General features: G+C 46.6%; 1 protein-coding gene across 1 annotated transcript in view; it reads right to left on the minus strand.

The window, feature by feature from the left end:
* ATM (ATM serine/threonine kinase) overlaps nucleotides 1–22,214 on the minus strand; it is a 1,399,724-nt gene that overhangs the window by 621,753 nt on the left and 755,757 nt on the right. Inside the window, exon 30 of the mRNA XM_086935231.1 lies at nucleotides 6,014–6,191. Within this exon, the coding sequence (XP_086791357.1) occupies nucleotides 6,014–6,191 (178 nt within the window). The remainder of the gene's footprint in view (nucleotides 1–6,013; nucleotides 6,192–22,214) is intronic.

The following is a 22,214-nucleotide window of genomic DNA, read 5'->3' on the forward strand; positions in this document are numbered from 1 at the left end:
GACATACTGAGTAGCTCGGCATACCAGTACCTTCGAGCCCAGTCCGGAGCCACAAGGATGACTTGTGCCTGGTCGCGCTTGATCTTCTTCAGCACTCTGGGCAGAAGTGGTATAGGCGGAAAGGCGTACAACAGACCGCAACTCCACTCACGTCGAAAAGCGTCTCCGCGCGAGCGCCGCCTTGGAAATTCCAATGCGCAGAACTGATGACATTGCGCGTTCTCTTCGGTGGCGAATAGATCTAACTAAGGCTCTCCCCACTGTTGAAAGAGGCCTTGCGCCACGTCCGAGTTCAGACGCCATTCGTGATCCATCATGCACCGTCAGCGGAGTTCCTCCGCCCTGGCGTTTAGAGAACCTGCCAGGTGTTGAACCACCAGGGTCACACCCTGATGTTCCAGCCACTGCCAAAGCCGCAGAGCCTCCTGGCAGAGGGTCCACGACCCCACCCCTCCCTGTTTGTTGCAGTACCATATGGTGGTGGTGTTGTCAGTGAACACCTGCACTACACTCCCCCGGACAGAGGGGAGGAATGCCTTCAGTGCTAGACGAATCGCCCGCAGCTCCAAAAGGTTGATATGGAGCCGGGACTCCACCGGAGACCAGAGGCCTCTGATCTCCGCCTCTCCCATGTGGCCTCCCCAGCCCTGGAGGGACGTGTCCGTCACAACTACGTGCTCCGGTTGGGGAAGGGAGAGGGATCTGCCGCTGACCCAATCGCGGTACGTGAGCCACCACTGCAGCTGTCTCGCAGTGCCCTCCGAGATCAGGACATGGTCGGACAGGTTGCCCTGATGCTGGGCCCACTGAAACTTCAGGTCCCACTGCAGAGCCCGCATCCACCAACAGGCGTGATGCACCAGAAGGATGCAGGAAGCCATCAGCCCCAGAAGCCGCAGCGTCAACCTGAACGAAACTCGGGATAAAGGCTGAAAGATTGGAATCAGAGCCTGTATATCCCGAACCCGCCGTTCGGGTGGGTAAACCCGAAACTGCGCCGAGTCGAGAACCGCTCCGATGAAAAAGAGCTTCTGAGAGGGGCAACAAGTGTGACTTCCGCACATTGATGGAGAACCCCAGCTGGTGCAAGAGGTCTGCCGTCGTCTGGAGGTGGCTGACGACTATCTGGGGCGAGCCCGCCTTCAACAACCAGTCGTCGAGGTAGGGGAAGACTGAAAACCCTAACCTGCACAGATGAGCTGCGACCACCGCCATCACTTTCGTTAACACCCGTGGGGCGCTGGTAAGGCCAAAGGGGAGCACAGTAAACTGAAAGTGCTCGTGGCCTGCCATAAACCGCAGGTAGCGCCGGTGGGCCGGCAGGACGGGGATGTGGAAATAAGCGTCCTGCAAGTCCAACGCTACCATCCAGTCTCCTGGGTCCAGGGCAGCTAAGACCTGAGCCAGAGTCAGCATTTTGAACTTCTCCTTCGGGAGGAAGCCATTGACGTTCCGTAGATCCAAGATAGGGCGTAGACCCCCTTTGCCCTTCTTGGGTACCAGAAAGTAGTGGGTGTAGCAACCGCATCCTACTTTTGGCCCAGGAACGCGCTCAATGGCCCCCTTGGCCAAGAGAGCCGAAACTTCCTCCTGCAGAAGCCGCAAATGATCCCCCGATACGCGGTAAGTTGCGGTGGCATGGCTTGAGGGGTCGTCTCGAAGGGGAGGGAGTAGCCCCTTCGGACGATCTGCAGCACCCACCTGTCCGATATGACAGGCGGGAGTGGTGATGGCGAACTCTGCCCCCCACTGGCGTCACATGGGCCGAAAAGCACAGACTAGGAAGGTTTTAAGGCAGATGCTGCGGGGGAGGGTGTGGACTGGCCTCACCGTTGTCCCCGACCGCCTCCACGGTGACTGGCAGCATGTGTGGGGGTGCCCCTTCCTTGGCCAAGAAAGGAGCGAAAGGCACCCATTTGCTGGTGCAGGGCCGAGAGGCCCAAGGACTTGGCCCTAGCCCTGGAGTCCTTAAAGCGCTCAAGCGCATGGTCTGCCTTGTCACCAAAAAGGCGACGGCCTTCAAACGGCATTTCCTTCAGTGTGTTCTGGACATCGGCCGAAAAGTTGGCGGACCTCAACCAGGTGTAGCGACGAATCGCCACTGTCGTTGCCATCGCTCTTCCTAGTGAGTCGGTGCTATCCAGCCCACACCGGATAGAATATCTTGCTGCATCCCGGCCCTCAACAAGGCCGAGTTTAGCCCGTACCTCCAACGGGCACTCTGGCAGCACTTCCGCAGCCGTGTCCCACAGAGAGTGGGTGTAGCAGCCCAAGAGGCATGCGGTGTTGGAAGACCGCAGACCCAAACTAAGGGAGGAGAATATTTTCTTTCCATAATTCTCATACCTCTTGGATTCCCGATCAGGCGGATCCGACGGGAATCCGGTCTGGGAATTAGAGGCCTGGATGACCAGGCTCTCAGGGGTGGGGTGGGTGGACAGGAAACATGGGTCGCCCGGGGCCAGGCGGTGACTCTCTGGCCACGTTCCTATCTACGGGAGAACCCGTAGCGGGCCTGGACCAAGTGCCCAAAAGAACGTCGGACAAGGCCTCATTAAGCGGCAGCAGAGGCTCGGCCGAGCTTGACTGCGGTTTAAGGACCTCAGTGAGGAGGTTAGTCCTCACGGCCGCGACGGGGAGCTCAAGCCCCAAGGCCTTGGCTGCCCTCATCAACACCACACTGTAGGTTGACCCCTCCTCCATAGCCACGGTAGGAGGTGAGACAAAACCAGTGTCTGGTCATGTGTCTAGACCACTGGCACCCCAAGGTCACCTGTCCAGTCCTCTTGAGACTGACACGCACGGGTCAGAGGGTCCTCAGACCCCTCCCAATACTCCTCTTCACCCATCCCCTGATAGTCAGGGTTGTCAAACGATGAGGCCGGTTCATAGAAGCTAAATTCCCCAAGCGGCGTTGAAAGCAGCGCCCAGAGGCGCCGTTCTGACGCCGGAACCAGATCGAAGGAGGCATCAGGGACGGCGACGCCGGAGGACGGCGCCGGGGGTGACACCTGATGGACCGACGGCGGTGAGGTCGTTAGGTCAACCATCGACGACCCGGATCCCGAAGCGTATCCAGTGGGGCCCTGCGGCGCCGGCGGCGTCGGGCCGAAGCCCCCGACCCGCTAGGGGCCCCAGACGGGTCCGCTGGGCCCAAAGGCGTCGCAGAGCCCGTCGGAGGAGAAAGGGACCTCATGGCCATGAGGAAGCGCTCGATCTCCTCCGGCGTCGCATCTTGCCCAGGGACCGGAGGTTGTGGAGCAGGACGCAGCGCCCGCGACTCCGACGGAGCCGCGTCGTGCAAGCATCGGGGGGAGTCAGAAGAGCGATGACGCCTCTTCGACTTCTTGTGTTTCTTACCTGACCACGAGGAGTGATGCTGTGATGGCTCTGACCCCGCGACCTGTCCCTCGACCTCCCGTGGGACCGGAACCTTTCGCGGCGCGGGGCCGACTGCCGGAGTTCGAGTCGCCTGCAGGACCGCTCCCGCCTGGCTTTCGAAGACAGGGCCCGGCAGTCGGGGCAGGTCTTGTCGTCGTGGTCGACGCCGAGACGGAGGAGACACCGACGGTGAGGATCCGTGACCGACATCGTGCGGTCGCAATCCTCGCAATGCTTGAAACAAGGCATCCCTAGGCACCGTCCGGAGTCGCAAGACTCGAGAAAGATGATCAAAAGAGATCAAAAAGACTAGTCGAAAAGTGACTAAAAGTATTGCTTTTTCCAGATCTGCGCTTGCTGGCGCGGAAAAAAGAAGAGCTGACGTCAGCACGCAGAGGCGGCGTCTAAGACGCGGAGCAGCAGACGTCGCCTACCGACACGCAAGGGTACTGCTACGCAAAAATTTCCGGATCCAGTCTGACGCCTGGGGATATTCTAAGGTAAGAATCTATCACTAACGTGTCTCTTTCAGATTCTTTGATATTTAAAGATGGGAAAAAGAATCAAACAAGTCCCTCTTAACCACTCTTTCAGTTTGAATTAATCGAATTTATTTTTGCCAATTTCTAATTTTTTCAAATGAAACACTTTACAAAATATCAATAATCATCACAAAAACACTTCTCCTCCGCGAAGAAAACTAACCCTTTTGGAACCTAATTAGTGTTCCCTTTTTCCCCCACAAACTCTCACCTACAGTCTCCCTGCCAGTCTCACATATAATGCCGCATTTGTGCTTGTGTTAAACTCATTCCCACATTCATACAGACATCCTTTCTTCATTCACACAAAACCCACCCTGGGGTGCCTAAACGAAAACCTTTCATATAACGATATAACATTTTTCAAGTTCATCAAACACAGAATAATTAATTCCAAAGTAGGCCATCCATGGTTCGCAAAACAATACAAATCTTGAAAAGATAAATTAGCTTGATTGGCCTAAAGTGTTGTGGTCTACGCATTTCGAATCCCTTCCTGTGAAGGATTCTCCTCAAGACCAAGAATCTCTTCTCAAACAATCAGACAGAATCATAAGGACCTCTCTCGTATCTTATTTGAAAAATCAAGGCACCACGCGCCTGATTAGGGGCCACCTTCCCGGTTCTATTTAGACTTGCCAGTATTTAATGATGTTCTGATCTTAGTTTGTAGTCCTCGGGGAAAACTTTTTCTGTTTGAATTGGACCGAATTCAGGGGGTACTCTGCACGAATCACTCAGTGGTACGCTCACTCTGTCTTCGCCAAACCCTCCATTGGTAATCATTGAATTCAAGGCATGCGCCTTTCCGATCTCAACAGCATCCCGTGTCATCCTAGAAATAGCGCCACACAAGGCTTCCATTTATTAAGAGCTGCATCCGGAGAGCTTCTGTACATGAACTCTGTAATTCATTCTAAAAAGAACATTTGGTTATCTCTGCGCCAGCTTTAGATTATGTATTCAAACATATGTTTAGACTTCATTCTCCGTGAATTAGACAAAAAAGTGCAAGAGAAAGTAACGGTGGGAGTGCGAGAGAAAAAGAAAGGGGAAAAAGTGAGAATAAACAAATTACAAGAAACAAATAGAGACAGCGAGGGGTGATAAAAGGGAGTTGAGGGAACATAAAAGAGTACGAGAGAGGTGAGCAAGGATGTGGGAACCCGGAAGAGCAGGAGATACCAAAATAAAAAAAGAGGACAATTTGTATGTGACAGAGAAGAAGGGAAAGGCTGCGAGTGTGTTTCGGGGGGACTGTTTGTGCTTGTATTCACACAAGACATAGAGAAACCCTGGAGTGGTCCCCGCGCATGCTTGTGCCCACCGCTGCACGCGAAGAGAGCAGTCTGCTTATTTTCAAGCACTGCATTCGTGCTTGTGGCGTGCCCCTATTCGCTCCCGCAAGGTGGATGCCGCCACAAGTGTGTGCTTGAAAATGACCAGAGCGACGGCTACAGGTCCTCCTATGCAGCGCATGCGCACTGGTGGGCGAGACCTAAAACGGGTATCTGCATGTTCCAATTTACTGCTGGTACTTTGAAACATGTTTGAGAGGTCAAGCAAGTATTCGGGGGTCACTCTTCTGAGTGAATAAAGATTTTAACCACAAAAATCTAAAGGTTTCCGAAAGGATGTAGGAGAGAGACAGGAAGGTTTGGTTAAGGGGCCTTTTGCTCCCCATACCCATCCTAGTGTAAGAGAACAAAAGAAAAGGGGACAAAAGCATTCACTAAATTGGACTGTAACATTTGGTGAATACCATGAACATTTTGAGGAAACATGCTGGCTAAAATGGATTAGTTCGTTTTTCTAAGAGATTATATTTAACCCTACCAAATATACAGAACAAATTTGAGAATCCCATTGAAAGCGCTACTGATCAGAAGCAAGACTTTCTATCAACATGATCACCAATTTCCCATCAAACTTGTTATTTTCCCTTTGCCATTGTTTATTTTTTCATTTAATTTATTAAAAAATAATTGAAAAAGATACATGCAAAAACGATACGTCATGTTGAAAAGTTGAGGAAATTCAACAATGGTAAGCAGTTTTTGTTAAGACAAATCTTAATTTCTTAAACCTACCGGCTGCTGAATATCTGCTTTTTCACAAGCCAGGGGGGTTAGTGTGCCCACTATAACATGAAGGTGATTTTCCAAGGCATCCTTACAATGAAGGACAGCTGTCCTGCAGACCAGGTCCAGAAGGTCACATTGAAGCAGGAAACTGCGCACAGACACCTCATCCAAGGTAAGACCAGTCCTGCACAAGGATATAATACACACACAGCACAAAAACATCAGCATATACATCACAATTGAAGGACAATCTATATCACAGATATTGGATTTTTTTTTATCAGCAATAAAAAGTGAAAGTAGAAATATGCATTTCCCCAAATCATAACATGCCCACCACTTCCTCCAAACTTTTTTATGATTTCGAGGGTAACCACTGGATACATATATTGGTCGTTCTTGTTTTGTGCACCAATCCATTCCTGCCTTTCATTTGGTCAGGAGCGGGAAGCCCACTGAGTTTCAGTGTTTGTCAATGACTCAAGGTTGTGTGCAACGGTGTGGGATAAAACCACACTGGTGCGGGTGGACCAGGTGTGTCAGTACACAAAGTAGTCTTTTTGCCAGAGCTTAGGCATAAAGTTTAACCTCAGCATTAATAAGGGAGACTGGCTAATAAGAAGTATATTGGTCTGGTGGTCAACTTCGTATATGCAGTACCACTATGGGCACCAAGTTAAGCTCAGACGGAAGCTGCGCTTCTCGAATGCTTTATGGTACATGTGCAAGAGAGGCGGGAGCAACAGTGATTGAAATTTACGGTACTACTTGATGGAATAACCATCTGGACCTGGGGTTTTACCAGGGTTCATACCTTTCAGGGCCACTGTGACCTCTTATTATGAGAGGGGTTGGTCAAGTTCATACCACTCACTGGGGTGCAGTTTCCGCAGAGGAAAATCTTCAATGAGTGGGGTTGCGGCCTCTCAACTGAGCCTTGAATAAAAATCTTCAAAAGCTACACGTACAGTGAGAGACAAGATGGAAGGTGAAATCTTGTGTCGTCAGCCAATATAATAATTTAGCTGACCTGTCCCCCCCATTCATATACTCTTGAAAGAGCTGTCTAAAGGAGACCCTTTTTAAATCCAGGTGACCTCGCAACTATGTATGACTTTTTTTCCCCTGATTATCCCATTCTAGGGTCATAATATTAGTCTCCGATTCAGTTATCTGACAGTACTTCTTCTACATTTCAGGCTTTCCCAGCCTCCCGTAATGTGCCCAGCTACTCCACTGTTCCATTATTCAGATCCAGACAGGCCTTCAGTTCCAGAACTAAGAATTATGTTAAGTTTCTTGTCATTTAGGCACGAAATATTTAATCTCAATTAATTAAAAAATATTTAACCCTATTTACAGTTATTGTGAACCAAATATCACCTTTATGCTGACGACACACAAATCTACTACAAAATAACATTACTCAGTGACACTTGGCATCTGAATGCGACACTAAACAAGACACAAACCTGGTTAGCCCCTTTGCGGCTGGCGGGATTCCGCTGGAACGTTCAGCACAGCAGGGGAATCAGCCCAGCGTGCGAGCGTTCCATCTAACGGGCGTGGTCATGACCAGCTCAGCTCGTCATGAGCACCGGAGCGCCGTGGCTCATGACGAGCTGACCTCATCATGAGCGCTCAAGTGGTTAAACACCGATCACCTAAAGCTAAACCTCAACAAGACTGAACTACTACTCCTTTCCCCAAAACATAAACCTTTACTAATTCAAGAATGGCCCGAGAATTTGGGTGCACTAAACTGTTCTCTTTCACTTTCTAACTCCGTGAAGTCCCGGGGAATCACTCTGGACAAAAACATGTGAATGAAGGAGAACATCAACAGTTCAGTCAAAGGAGTGCTGTACACACTAATACATCTCACGAAAATCAAACCATTTATTCCCCCAGACGATCTTAAGATGGTAGTGCAATCAGTAGTCCTCTCGAAACTGGACTACAGCAATGCCATCATCAATGGGAGTAAGAAAAGTCACCTTGTACCCATAAGACTAACTCTCAATGCGGCTTCCAGACTCTTTACGGAATTAAACAGTTCGATCACATCTCACCTGCCCTCAATTGGCTTCCCATAGAAAGAAGATGCATCTTAAAAACAGCTTGTATCACACACAAAGCCCTTCATACAAAATAACCCAAATACTTAGAAACTAAACTATCCACAGCAGGAAGAGGTCGGGACCTGAGAAACTCCAACTAACTTCTTGTCATACCTCCAAATCTTAAGAAGAAAACATTCTAGTTGTGTTGTTTCTCAGTAAAAGCTTCTAGGATGTGGAAATCACTCCCTAAGGCAAGCCCTTCTTCTTACTACTTCAACACTCTCATAAGCTGATCTAGGCTTCCCAAAGATTTAACACCATCAACAGGATTCTTCGATGTAGTCGCTTGATTCGTTCAGTTTAAACTGTCGCTAACGCCACTAGTTAATGCTGCATTATTCTAAACTTTATTCACCCACACAAATCCTCGAATGTATCTTGAATTAACTTATCAACATAACCTGTAAAGCTCTTGGACACCTTGGGGTCTAGCTAATGCTATATAAAAGTAAAAAATAAATAAATATTAAGTACCAGGAAATCTTGAGGGGATGGAGCTCCCCCACCCGCCCCTCTGGGGATGAGGTATGATACACCCCAGAGAAGGATGTGTGAGCCAGCTTTGTGGATAAGATCAGTGGCAGGAGGCAGCAATACATCAATGCAAGAAATTGTCTTGTATACTGCAGAGGTGTGAGTGTAAGCTAGAGTGTGCGAGTTCCATGCCTGCCAAATGTCATAGAGCCCTTGACCATCAGCCAAGTCCTTCGGCCCTCCTCACCTCGGGCCCTACCATCTTCCTAGGCCCAGCAGAGCCCACCTCATGTGCAATGTCATTAGACTCCTTTCCTATAATGGTGATTCCCTGGGGCAACCACATCACCTTGTCACTAAGTACTTCAAGAGAAGACTTAGCAAGTAGAGATTGAATGTAGACACTTAGCAGGTTATAAGGGCTGCCCGCATGGGATTCTTCACTCATAACATACCTCCCCAGTGGATCGAAGTTCACGCAGCAAACAGCCAGATGGGAATCCTTTGTGTAAGATGATATGCCCCCAACATGTCCTGCATTATATATTTTATCATTGCCATATTGAACAAGAAATGGGCACCTGGTACCAATAAGGTGGGTATATTGCACTAGCAAGACAGCCAGAGCATGACATTTTGCAAATTCCAGGACTTGTTGCATATGGTTGTTTCGACCATTGATATTCCATATCACCAGTCTTTAAGCATACATGACGGTGGAGAGTTCGAGTCAGTGATTATACTGTGGCTGACCTTTCAATAGCCAGGTATCTCCAGAGTGCATCTGAGACATGGTTGTGGGATACGTGTGGACTGAAAGTGTTGTCTTGTGAAAAAAAGTATGTCTAAAAAATAAGACGTGTGTGCAACCTTGTGAAACAAGCAAACAACAAACCATACAGAACTCGTCCCCACACAACCCCCCACCCTACACTTCCACCACAGAAGAATTTGTCAGCCCTCCCTCAATAACTGGAACTAGGTGCGAGTCCAGCTAGAGTCTTCCTTTTTGAGCCTTCTGGAGTATCATAGATAGGAAGTAGTGGTACTGGCAAATTAAATTTTATTGTTATCCCCTTTACTACTTCGGTTAGGAGCTTTCTTCTACCTATCCACCATCAATAGATTAAAAACTTTTGGTTTTTCAGATGAGGAGTTTTCAACATATCTGGGACTAGATAAAAAAGCGATGACGATGTTATCCAACTAATTACCTTAAAAAAGAAAATCAAATACATAGAAGCCCATGGCAAATTTAAGCTTGAATATCTATGTGCAGGGGCGATCCCACAGGGTCTGAGGGTACGTAATATCCCAGGATTGTTCATAACTACAAGAATTTTTAGAAAAATGGTCACAAATAGCTAATTGTTGCTCACGCGACAATGATGCTCATTGTTAAGACGGCGAAAGAATTGGTTCAGACACTGAAAAATGTATTTCTCGAACGTGAAGAACATATTAGAAAAGTTAATGCTTTAGAAGAAGCGAAGAAGAAACTTCAAGAGGCCGACAGGGAACTCTTCTTTTTCAGAATATCTCACAAAATCCAGCTAATCTTACGGGTCCAGCTCTTCCTTCTACCTTCACACCTACACTGGTCAGATAGGTCCTGAAATAGCTGTTTTCGAACACTCTGTCTTAAAACACCTCGATAAAACCACAGATTTCATCCCCAGTCCCACATACAATCTCAATCTTGAGGAATATTCGACATTACAAAAACTCAAGATGGACAAGACCCTTACGATCAAAATTGTGATAAAGGGGGAGGAATCTTAGTTGTGGATATTGAAAACTATAAATCTAAAATGAGCACCCTTCTTGATGCTGCCAGTTTCGATACCAAGATCAGATGCGATCCCACTGTTAAATGGGGACATATGAGAAAAAGAGCATAATTATTTGAATGTCACCAACCCCCAACTGGCCAGTATTTACGCAATTCTGTAAACTCACAAAGATGAGGAGGATCCCCCTTTTTGTCTAATTGTAACCACCATTGGTTCGGCTACCGAACCCCTATCAAAATACATGGATCGCATTTTACAACCACATGTCCCAAAGATTAAATCAATCATTAAATATACGACAGACATCATCAATGTGGTAGAAGGACTCCTGTTTAATCTGAATACTGAGATTTTGATGACCTTGGATATAGAAGCACTCTATAGCATTATATCTCAGGATAAAGCCTTAAAAGCAGTAGAGTGGTATATCGACAGACAAAATATAATTTGTCCGAAAACATTTGGTTTGAGGCATATGCTGTGCATAGATCGCCATCTAGTGTTGGGTCTAGATGTTAGCACTTTGTTTTTCTTCTAATAAGTCTTTCCAGTCACGAGGTAAGTGACTCCTCCTTTCGGTGATAGTGCGCGTGATAGTGCGCACCATCAGGTTCGGATGTATATTGATCCGCTACGGTTTTACACCGTACCTTCGGGTTTCCCTTGGCGCACAAAATACTCACCATCGACGGTATTGTTTTCGATCGCGTCTCCCTTTCTATCGCGTATCGGAATTACTTAAAGTAATCTTTTAAACGGAAGGCCTTCGGGCGAACCCCCGTAGGGTCGACTTGCACTTGATGGAACAAACTCCCTTTAAATTCTGCCCTCTGTGTCACGTGAAATACAAGCGCACCGACTCACATGAAATGTGTAATCTGTGTTTGTCCCTCGAACACAGAGGACAAGACTGAGACGCGTGCCAGGCTTTCCGCTCCAAGAAAACACTTTGTGACCATCGGACTTTATGTCGCGACTTGCAGAGCCAGCACACAAGCTAAATTCCAGACATCTTCGGTCAACAGTCGGACGAAGAAGCCGGCGAGGCCATAGGACCAAGAGGAGGAAATCCCACATGGTCAACGTACCGTGAGTAAAGCTCCCCCCTCATCTCAAGAGACAATTTCAATTAAAAAGGCGGCTCCAGCCTAATCTGTGCCGTCGGGCCCAGGTCAGCACCGAGATCACGCTTCTGACGCCCCGCCCTTAGGTCCAGCACCGAAGCATACCAAAAAGCCTTCCGGCTACAAAAAGACTCCCTTCAAACCAAGTTCGGAGCCTAAACCTTCCGGGTCGAAACACAAGTCTGGCACCGACCCCCACCATTCGGTCCGGAAAAAATCATCTGATCCGAAGACATCAATGGTTTCGACTCCGGCACCGAAAATGTCGGCACCTAAACAGACAAAGCTTTTGTATATCCATCCACAAACTGGCCATATCCCCACTAAAGTGACTCTGAACAGAAGGGCTGATGTAGAAAAGAATACCACATCCCTTTAAAGAAGAGCTCTGTTGGAACTTAACCTTCTCCTCCTCCTCTTCCTCCACCTATTCTTCCTTAATCACTACCTTCCCCTCAGATTCAACCAATTTCACCTGAACATTCACCACCACGTACACCTGACAACCAGGTTGATGGGGATGATGATCAGCATGGGGATGATGATCAGCATAGGGATGATGATCAGCCATTACAAGATCCTTGGGACAATTATAACACCAATTAGCCCACATGCAATGATCCCGACCTGTACCCTACCAAACCCTCTCCACCAGATGATAGTATAGGCTATATTGAGTTACAGGGTAGAGCTGTCAACTATCATGGGGATTTCCTCTTTGGAACCCTCAGTACCACACAGAAGTCATCACATACACTATCCATGCTTAAAGGGATGGTCAGGCACGTAGATGACATTTTGAATGACCTAGTCAGGGCTCGTATTCTTACCCCTAGAGTGGACAAGAAGTACAAGCCAGCACCATCAGACCCAGTATATATAAGGGGACAATTGCTGCTAGACTCCCTGTTTGTGTCCAATACTGGAAAAAGAGCCAACTCACAGACAACAGGAGAGGCCCCACCTCCTGATAAGGAATCAAAACTTATTGATGCTTAGGGGATAATGGTAGCTTCTCAAGCAGCCAATTTCTAGCGCGTCTCCAACACTCAGGCACTGTTAGCGCGATACGACCGTGCGCACTGGGATGAAATGGAATAACTGATCCAATGTTTACCCCCTGAACACAAATCTAAAGCACAAGATCTGGTTGATGATTGGCAACTATGGCTAATAATCAAATAAGGTGCTCTCTAGATGCTGCAGACACTGCTGCTAAAGCTAAAAACACTAGTGTCCTTTTAAGGAGGCACGACTGGTTCTGTGTATCTGGTTTTAAACCTGAGGTTCAAACCTCCATTTTAAATACCCCATTCGATAAGGAACATCCATTTTGCCCAGCAGTAGATTCTTCACTTGAGAAAATGAAGAAAGATACTAAGGTAGCCAAATGTATATAGAACCCTTCAGTCCACCCAGGGTTGTGCTTCCTTTCGGCGCTCTTTTTACTGAGGAGGCTCCAAAAATACCTGTTGGGGGAAGACTGTCAGATTTTCTACCAATCTGGCAATCAATAACAGACAATTGCATACTCTAAATAAACCGTTCTGGTTACTGCCTGGAATTTATCAACAAGCCTTCAAATATTCCATCAAAGTCCCACAAACTATCACCAGACCGTCTATACCTCCTCGAACAGGAGGTTCTGTCTCTACTTCTAAAAGGGGCTAGAGAGCTTGTGCCGCCACAACATCATGGGTCGGGCGTATACTCCTTTTATTTCCTGATTCCCGAAAAAAAGACGGTTCTCTCAAATCAATTTTAGATCTCAGAGAACTCAACCAACACATTCGGTAAGACCATTTCCACATGATGACACTTCAACAGGTACTTACTCTACTACAGAAGGGCAAGTTTCTATCTATGCTAGATCTAAAAGACACCTACTCTTATATACCAGTTCACCCTGCGCATCGCAAATTCCTTTGTGGTAGCCGGTCAACCCTATCAGTTCAGGGTACTCCCATTCAGTGTCACCACCGCCCCCACAGTCACGAAGTGTCTTGCGGTAGTAGCTGCTCACCTAAGGAGACAAAGCATCCACGTCTTCCCATACTGAGGTGATTGGATCATCAAAGCCAAAGCGTACCAACAATGTCTGCAGCACACTTTTAAGACAATTCGCCTACTGCATCAACTAGGGCTCACAATCAATGTGCCAAAGTCACATCTCCAACCAACCAATACAAAGGACTACCTAGGAGCCACAATAGATACTCAAAAAACTCTCCCTTTTCCCAGCTCAGCAAGAATTTGAAATATTCAGACTTTATTTCTCCATTTTCAGCCCAACCATTGGATTCCAGCCCGAACTTACATGCAGCTACTGGGAATAAAGTCATACTGCATCATGATCATACCCCATGCCAGACTGCACAAGCGTCAACTTCAAGAATGCTTAGCCAGTCAGTGGAACCAGTCTCAAGGTCTAATAACCAATCTAATGTTGGTAAGCGGCCGTACTCATCGCTCTCTGCAGCGGTGGAACACATAAAATGTATCAAAAGGATGGCTGTTCATAGACCCGGTTCCAAAGATAGTACTGACAGCGGACGCGTCCCTCACTGGCTGGGGAGCTCATCTACAATAGCACACAGTACAAGGCTTGTGGAGCCAACAACTGAAGTTGCTCCACATCAATCACCTAAGGCTGCTTACAATGTTCCTAGCACTCAATGCGTTTCAAACTCACCTAGAGGGCAAAGTTGTCCTAATTCGTACAGACAACATGACAGACATGTATTACATACAAAAACAGGGGGGGGAAACACTCTTTCCAACTTCCCGCTTGGCCCAAGGCATCTGGAGGTGGGCCATTCAGCACAAACGTGATCTCTTAGAGGAACATCTCCCAGGAGTCAACAAACAGATTATAGATCTCAGCAGACAGACAGCAAATACACAATTGGGAACTCCACCCTCAAGGCCTCCTTCCATACATTCAACGTTAGGGAGTCCCTCACATAGACCTGCTCGCCACATACCAAAACGCAAAATGCCCAAACTTGGCGTCCAGGTATCCACACCCATTGTCCAAAGGCAAAGCACTATGGATGAATTGGTAAGGGATATTTGCTTACGCTTTTCCGCCTCTCCCACTCATTCCATTAGTGGTTCAGAAACTCAAACAAGCGACAAACTAATCCTAGTTGCTCCCACATGGGAAAGGCAACCTTGGTTCACAACCCTATTGGAACTCTCAGTAGTTCCTCACCATAAATTAAGTCTTACACCCAATCTTCTCACACAGAGTCATGGAGACATAAGACATTTGGACCCCAGTCAACTCAATCTGGTGATCTGGTTCCTGAAGTCTTAGAGTTTGGCTATCTTAATCTACCACCAGACTGCATGAATATTATCAAAGAGGCTAGACGTCCAACTACAAGGGCCGCTATGCAGCAAAGTGGAAGCGGTTTGTAATATACTGTAACGACAACCACATCAACCCGCTTGATGCTTCTGTACAAAACATTATATGTTATTTGTTACATCTACAACTGTCCAATTTAGGTTACACTTCCATACACCTGGCTGCAATAGCTGCATACCTCCAGAATATACAACATCTATCTCTTTTTAGAGTGCCTGTTATCAAAGCCTACATGAAGGGACTCAAAAGAGTAATTCCCCTGTTAGAACCGGGGTCTCTAGTTGGCAGGGGTATGCACCCTAGTCCAAGTAGGGACCACCGCTTCCGACCTGGTAGCTTGGCGCAGAGCAGCAAAGGCGTAACTCCAGAGGCAATGTGTAAAGTATTTGTGCAACACACAACGGCGATGACACAGTAAAAACACTCACAAAAGGAACACCACACCAGTTTTGTATAAGAATTTCTTTATCTAAAAGATATGCGAGAGCCAAAAGCAGGTAAATCCAGCTCCAGGCAAGATCAATAATAAAAAGGATTCCAGTTTCCAAGCAAGATTAATGATCAATAAGAATTAATCCAGTTCCCAGGCCTGATCAATAATAAAAAGGATTCCAGTTTCCAAGCAAGATCAATAACCAATAAGAATGAATCCAGTTCCCAGGCCTGATCAAATCACCAAAAGCTCAGGTGTGCCAAGGGCTCCTGCTGGTAATGTCTTACTCACAGTGTCCTTGGATGGCAAAAGTTCACTTGAGGTAGGTTCTTACGGTCAAAATTCACTGGGGGAAGGTTCTTAGGCCAAAGTTCCCTTGTAGCGTAATAAGTGTGCCTCTCATAGAAATGATGCTCCCAGCGTGGGAAGTGCAGCTGCCCAGGCGGTGCTGGTAATGCTAAAAAATGCCCCGTGCCAATTACCAAGTAATTATGCCCCCGTAGGTCGATCAGTGAAGGACGGTTCCCAGCCAAGCACAAAGCCCACACTCCAGGTACCCGGCCAAACCGCAACCCACCCCTCGCAGCAGCCTGGTTGCACTGAGGCGTTACCTGGGGTGGTGGTTGCGGGTGCGAGGCTCCTCTCCCCCTGGGGCCGTAGGCTCAGCAGGCGCTGCACGGGTGGGGGTCACGGCCACACAGCGCTCTTTTAGCACAGCGCTTAACAGTGCCTCCAAAGTCTGGGGCAACGACGGAGCCTCCTGCCACACAGCGCTTCATTTCTCACCGCTACACAGCACGCTCCGGTCCCAGTGGCGGTGACCTCAGGGCCAGTTTCAGTCGGCTTGCGCCAGAAGCAGAGGCAATCACAGAGCCCTCGGGAGGATCACGGGGCAAGCAGTGCTGAGGGCAGGCAGCGTTGCAGGGCAAATCTTGAGAGTGTTGTTGCTGTTCCAAAGGGCAGTCTTTAAAACGCTGTGGTCCAAGGACAGGTAGTTTCCTTTGGCTTAAAAAGGGTGCAGTCCCAAAAAGGCAATCTTTAAAAGGTTGAAGACTCTTTAAAATGTGGTTCAAAGAAAAGTAGTTCCTTTGGGATGTTGTGGAGACACTCTGGTGGTGATCTTGCAGTCTCCCATGCAGGGCAGGATCAGCAGACAGTAGGGCAGCTCAGCAGGTTGTGGGGCAGCAGTTCCTTAGAGCAGTCAGCCTCCTTCCCAGTGGCAATCCTCTTGCGCAGCAGTCTTCACTCCAGCAGGGATTCTTCCAGGTCCAGCAGTGTAACAAGAATGTGAGGCCAGGACCCTTCCTTATATATTCTACAGACCAGGGGCTAGAAAGTGGTGGAAGTCTCTGGAAGGGTCTGGGGGCAGGGGCTTCTGGAAGAGTCCAGGGAGTGCTGGTATGTTCCCTGCCTTCCCTGACCTAGCTGTCACAGTGACGAGAGACAGGCTGTTAAGGCTACAATGGGCAGCCCATCACAGCTCATCCCACGGAAGAAGGTGTGAATCACCACTCCTACCTCCCAACCCAGGCAGGCTATCAGTATGCAGAGGGGCGGGGGGAGTCTGCAGAGCCTAATCTAAGTGTAGGCAGGAAAAGGTCCACTTTATAATAGTGGGATCCCTAGGGTTCCCCGCCCCGAGTCCAACAAGACCAAACAGGACAGACTTATTAGGTCCCTGACAGAAGTTATCCCATAAGGGGAGGTTCCCAATATTAGCCTATGGAGGATTAGCCTTACTGCGGTAGCAGTGGCTTGTGGCAGATATGCCAGCCTCACAATGTTTTAGGGGAGAGCACCCGCACCTCAGCACTGTTTAGCAGTGGTGAGGCGCCCAGAGTCCTAAGTCCAACAAAATGTAAGGTAAAAATGGGAGGCAAAAAGGGCAAAAATGTAGGGGAGACCACCCTAAGGCTGACAGGTCTAACACCCCCCGAGACGTCTACCTGCTCCAGTATGGAATCTCAACATTGTTCTCACCACACTAATGGGTCCACCCTTTGGGCCATTGCACAAATGTGAACTGCAATTTCTCACATAGAAAACTGCTTTCATCGTGGCTATCACATCACTCAGAAGAGTAGGTGAGCTTCAGGCATTAACTATAGAAGAACCGTTATTTACAAATGCACTAAAAAATAAAGTGGTTCTTTGGACTAATCCTAAATTCCTTCCTAAAGTCATTTCTGCTTTTCGTATCAATCAATCTGTTGTTACCCGTGTTCTTCCCTCAACCAGATTCAGTGGCAGAACGTGCCCTACCAAGATGTACAGAGAGCACTGCTGTATTACATAGAAAGGACAAAACCTTTTCTTAAAACATGTCAACTTTTTGTCACTTTTGCTCCATCACACAAAGGCAAATTCCCATATCAAAATCAGGAATTGCAAGGTGGATAGTCAAGTGCATTCAAATATACTATGCAAAAGCAAAACGTACGTTAACAGTTCCCCCAAGAGCACACTCTACACGCAAACTGAGGGCTTCTATGGCATTCTTAGGAAATATACCCATAGATGGCATATGCAAAGCAGCAACATGGTCTACATCTCTACATAGAATTCACCAAGCACTCAATTATCAAGTCCACTTTCAAATTCGCAAAATAAGTAAGTTTCTTCAGATTCCTTCTTTTATTCGGTCATCCAATTGAAAGGAAATTCTTGATACAGCAATACAGCCAACACGTGTTTCGTCTAGTCTGTGTTTGACATATAGACTTCTTCAGGGCTGCAAATAATTACAATAACCTAAGTTTAGGTTTGTAATACCGACCAATATAGAACAATATAGCTATAAATTTCTGGGAAGTGTCTTTTTTGGTTTCCTGCGGTGCTTACTGGACAAGCGCTTAGAGACCCCTGGGTTATAGAGCGCTATACAAATCGAAATAAATAAATAAATAAATAAATAGTACATCTACAAAATTTTAACATAGGCTAAAAATTACTTCTCAAAGTTACCGAACAGTGTAACAGAGAAAGCGTAAAACTAAAAGAAGTCCCAAATACCAAGCGTGAAAAGTTGAATCACCAAAGCGTAACAGAACAACTCGCCAGATTGGCAGTCCAAAGTGTGAAACCCAATGTAAGACAGAGTCAATCATGTTAAATAAATAAGTTAGCAACGGAGTAGAATCATACCCCAAATAGGAATAATTTTAAATATTCCTCAAGCCTCGGTATAACCGCGTCTTCTCATCTGTCTGAAAAATTAAAGTACCCTAATCACAAGCCATTCACAAGGGATCAATGATGAATAAAAACGCAAAAGACCAACATAGGTAAAACTCACCCACAACCGAGGGTATATAAATCTCTTGTAGCACGTCTTATTATTATCATCATCACATGTGTGAGGAAAGGGTAGTATCCTCAAACCTCACAGAATTCAGGCAACAACTGCAAGTAAGACGTAACAGAAAGTAACTTCACCATTCACTGGTGATTACAACAAAGCATATTTCAAGAAACAATTTAAGTCATCCCCTTACCCATCTGTATGCCGATTTTATAAATCCAATAATCTTTGTCCCATGATATAAGTAATCCTTCACTGAAAAGGTACCTGCCAAAAATATAAATAATAAGCTCTATACATCTAACTGAAATTGCCAAATGCAGTCATTTAGTGAATAAGCCATTAGGCTTATAATAGTAAGTAACCATTCACCTCGTATTAGAAGTCTCCGAGAGTATCCGACGTTCCGTATTTCCGCGTGCTACGCGGGCGCCATCTTGTAATGGCTTTAAATAGTAACTAAGAACATGCGCCATCTTGGAACGGTGCTATCGTCTAGAATCATGTTACTACGTAAACTAGAAAGTTTAAATACATTCTATAGCACAATGGCCGCATTAGGATAGTTGCACATATATATTCACTGTTGTATATAATTAAGTAAGTCTATAAGTTGTAATTACGGGTAACAAATCACCTCTTATCCAAAGTGAACGTCATTCAGAATCTCAGCGAAATAAGCGGGCGCCATCTTGTAATGGCTAAAGGTAAAATAAGCATAATATAATACGATAATGTGAACCCAATATCGTGTCTCAACACACCAACTAACCTAGTAAGTAAACACTCTCTACACTGCAAATAAAAGTAGTAATGCCAGCTAATGGCGCTATGTGTACTAAGCAATCTCCAATCGCAACATGTAATCACGATCCTCAAATGAACGCTAATGTAAGACCAAATGGTGTAAATCATATTACCCTTATAGGGATGGCTCATTACTGGGTAAATGTTACGCACTTAAAACCAAGGTCAGGATAGATTAGCATGAGGAGATAGTAATTAGGGAGTAAGATAGATTAAGCACACTGTCGTAATTTGACAATGACCGGGTTAGCGTTAAGCTTTGCTACACGTTATTCCCTTTATCTTGGCCTTACTTGAAAACACCATTTTGTATGTTTTCGGCGGCCATTTTAGAGAATGAGCTGCCTCGTGGTCAGCATGCCCTTTAGTCCTTTGTCCGTGCCACTGACCACCTGAGTTTGTCCAGCAACAGGCTATTTTTAGTAACGGTCAAGCCCGCACATGCGCAGTTCCGACTGACCAGTCACCCCTTAGGAATGTTTCGCCAAACTGACCAGTGGTGTTGTAACTCCTCCCATGAGCTGGCTGTGTTCCAAAAATGACCATATATGTACCGAAAACTCTGTAACCATGTACCGCCTACCTTTTTATTGTATAAAAGAAGGACTCACACCGATGTTCGGTGTGATACTTCTTGCATTACCGAAGGGTGCTGTAGGAATGTACCACCACCCCATGGGGTCTTAATAAACTTGTCTTTTGCATTTTCTAGTTTCCGTGCCAACAGTTCTTATGGTGTAGTGGGTATTCTGCGGAGTATGTAGGCCTGGAGAACCCAATACCACAAATTGGCGACCACGAAGGGACTCATCGGCGACTCGGATGCCCGAAGGAGAGGTCGTGACGAAGGATTGGAAACTCGCCATGGACGCGTACGCTGCCACTGAGTGACCCGAGTCTTGGCACCCACGGTGTTTTCTTCCCTTCCTTCTGATCTGACCTTCCAGGTGGCGCCGGTCCCCGACTGAGATCCTGCTCGTCTGCGTTGCTGTACAGTGCCTGTTTGGCCGATTCGATCAAAGACCTTGGCAGTTGGAAGCTGGATATTTGAGATTTGGGTAAGAATTGTGATTGGTAAGGTAGTCTGCGGACGCTTACAGTAGTTCTATGACTGTGACTATGATTTGAGTTAGCTAACATTTTGACTTTGTGAATTTGAACACATATGTGTAGTGCACTTCACATAGGCAGGCATGTAGAGATGTTTCTCTAACTTTGTTTGTACTTTGAACGGCACATTTGTGTGAAGTACTGTAAGTGCCATTTTTATGGTATCACGTATTCGTGGTACTTTTTGAACATGCCTGTTTTAAGCACACTCCGAGGGATGTGCTGTCTTGGAAATGGTACCACATATAGGTTAAATGAATCTCAGCCGGCTCCCCCAGAGGGGACCCCTAACCGTGAAATGTATGTGAAATTTGGCCTTCCCCCTATACTGTACAGTAAATTATGGAACAAATACACCAAGTCTGATCCCGAGTTGCAATGGCAACTACATGGGTCGTTTGATTTACGAAAGGTTCAGTTTGTGGAGCAATGTTTGTTTCAGCGCAGGTCTAGACAGGACATGTTTGATTGTGTGCGAATGTGGGAGAAAGCAGTGCGTGAACGAATGAAGCGCGAGATTGCCTTGGCGGAAAAGGAGCAGCGCAAGGCTGCTCGAGATAAAGCTTTACAGCTGGAGGAGAAGGAGTTACAGGAGAAGAAAGAGAGGGAGGCACGGGAACGTAATTTGCAAACGACCGGTCAATTTCCTATTCGACGTCCGCTTTATCCTGTCCTTACTAATGAAATTGATGATTTTTCATTATTAGATCGGTCTCCGCCTCCGTATGTTCAGCCTACGGCCCCGACCGAGGATTCCGGTGATGAAGGTCAGGATAAGACGAGTACGAGGTTAACAGCTGAGAGAGCTTCGGAATTACGAGGTTTTGCTAGAAAATTGAATTTGAATAGAATTACTATGTCAGAACTTAATGCTGAAAGGAATAAGTGGTCGGAACGAGAAAAGATGTGTTTTTTAAATACTTTTGCGGATGAAGTTATTGAGCGATTTCGTAAGAATTCAGAGGACTTAGAACCTAAGGATGTATCAGTCCATCATGAGCAAATGCGTAAAGGTTTATTTGCTATTTCAGATGCGGATAACTTTTTCCTACGATTGGTCCAGCTACGGGATGAGGCGTCCAGATTGCGGGAAGCACAAAAAGCTGCGGAGAAGTCCTTGCCAGGGTCGACGGAGCAATCCAAAGAGTGTTCTATCTTTGGATCAGATAAGAGTTCTAAAGTGCATGTTATGCCTATGCGTGAAGCTGCACCTTTGTATGTTCCCCCTAAAGGGCAAGGTACAGATGATGATAAAACGTCAGTAGATGCAAAGGGGTATTTTATATATAATTGGGTGTATATGCCTTGGAATAGAGCGGATGTTATGGTGTTGAAAAATGCTTTACCTGACCCCCGTAAAAATCCGGCAGCTTTCTATGAAGGAGTAGAGGGGGCTATTTCTTCTTGTGTTATGACGCTTGTTGATATAGATCTTTTTTTTGGATTAATTCTCCCCCCTGATATGTGGAGAGCGATTCGTAAGTTCGATGATAAAGCAATGTTTGGGGCAACCTGGAAAGATATAAGCCAGGCTGATTTAGACAGGGAGCCTGCATACAAACCATGCCAGTTAATTTTAGATCTTCCAACAGCTATCTTGAATAAATTAAAAACGCTTGTCCCCCCTAAAAAGATTGACTGGACTATGCTAGCCTCGTGCAAACAGAAG

The sequence above is a fragment of the Lissotriton vulgaris genome, chromosome 8 (assembly GCF_964263255.1).
Source record: "Lissotriton vulgaris chromosome 8, aLisVul1.2, whole genome shotgun sequence".
Taxonomy (NCBI): domain Eukaryota; kingdom Metazoa; phylum Chordata; class Amphibia; order Caudata; family Salamandridae; genus Lissotriton; species Lissotriton vulgaris.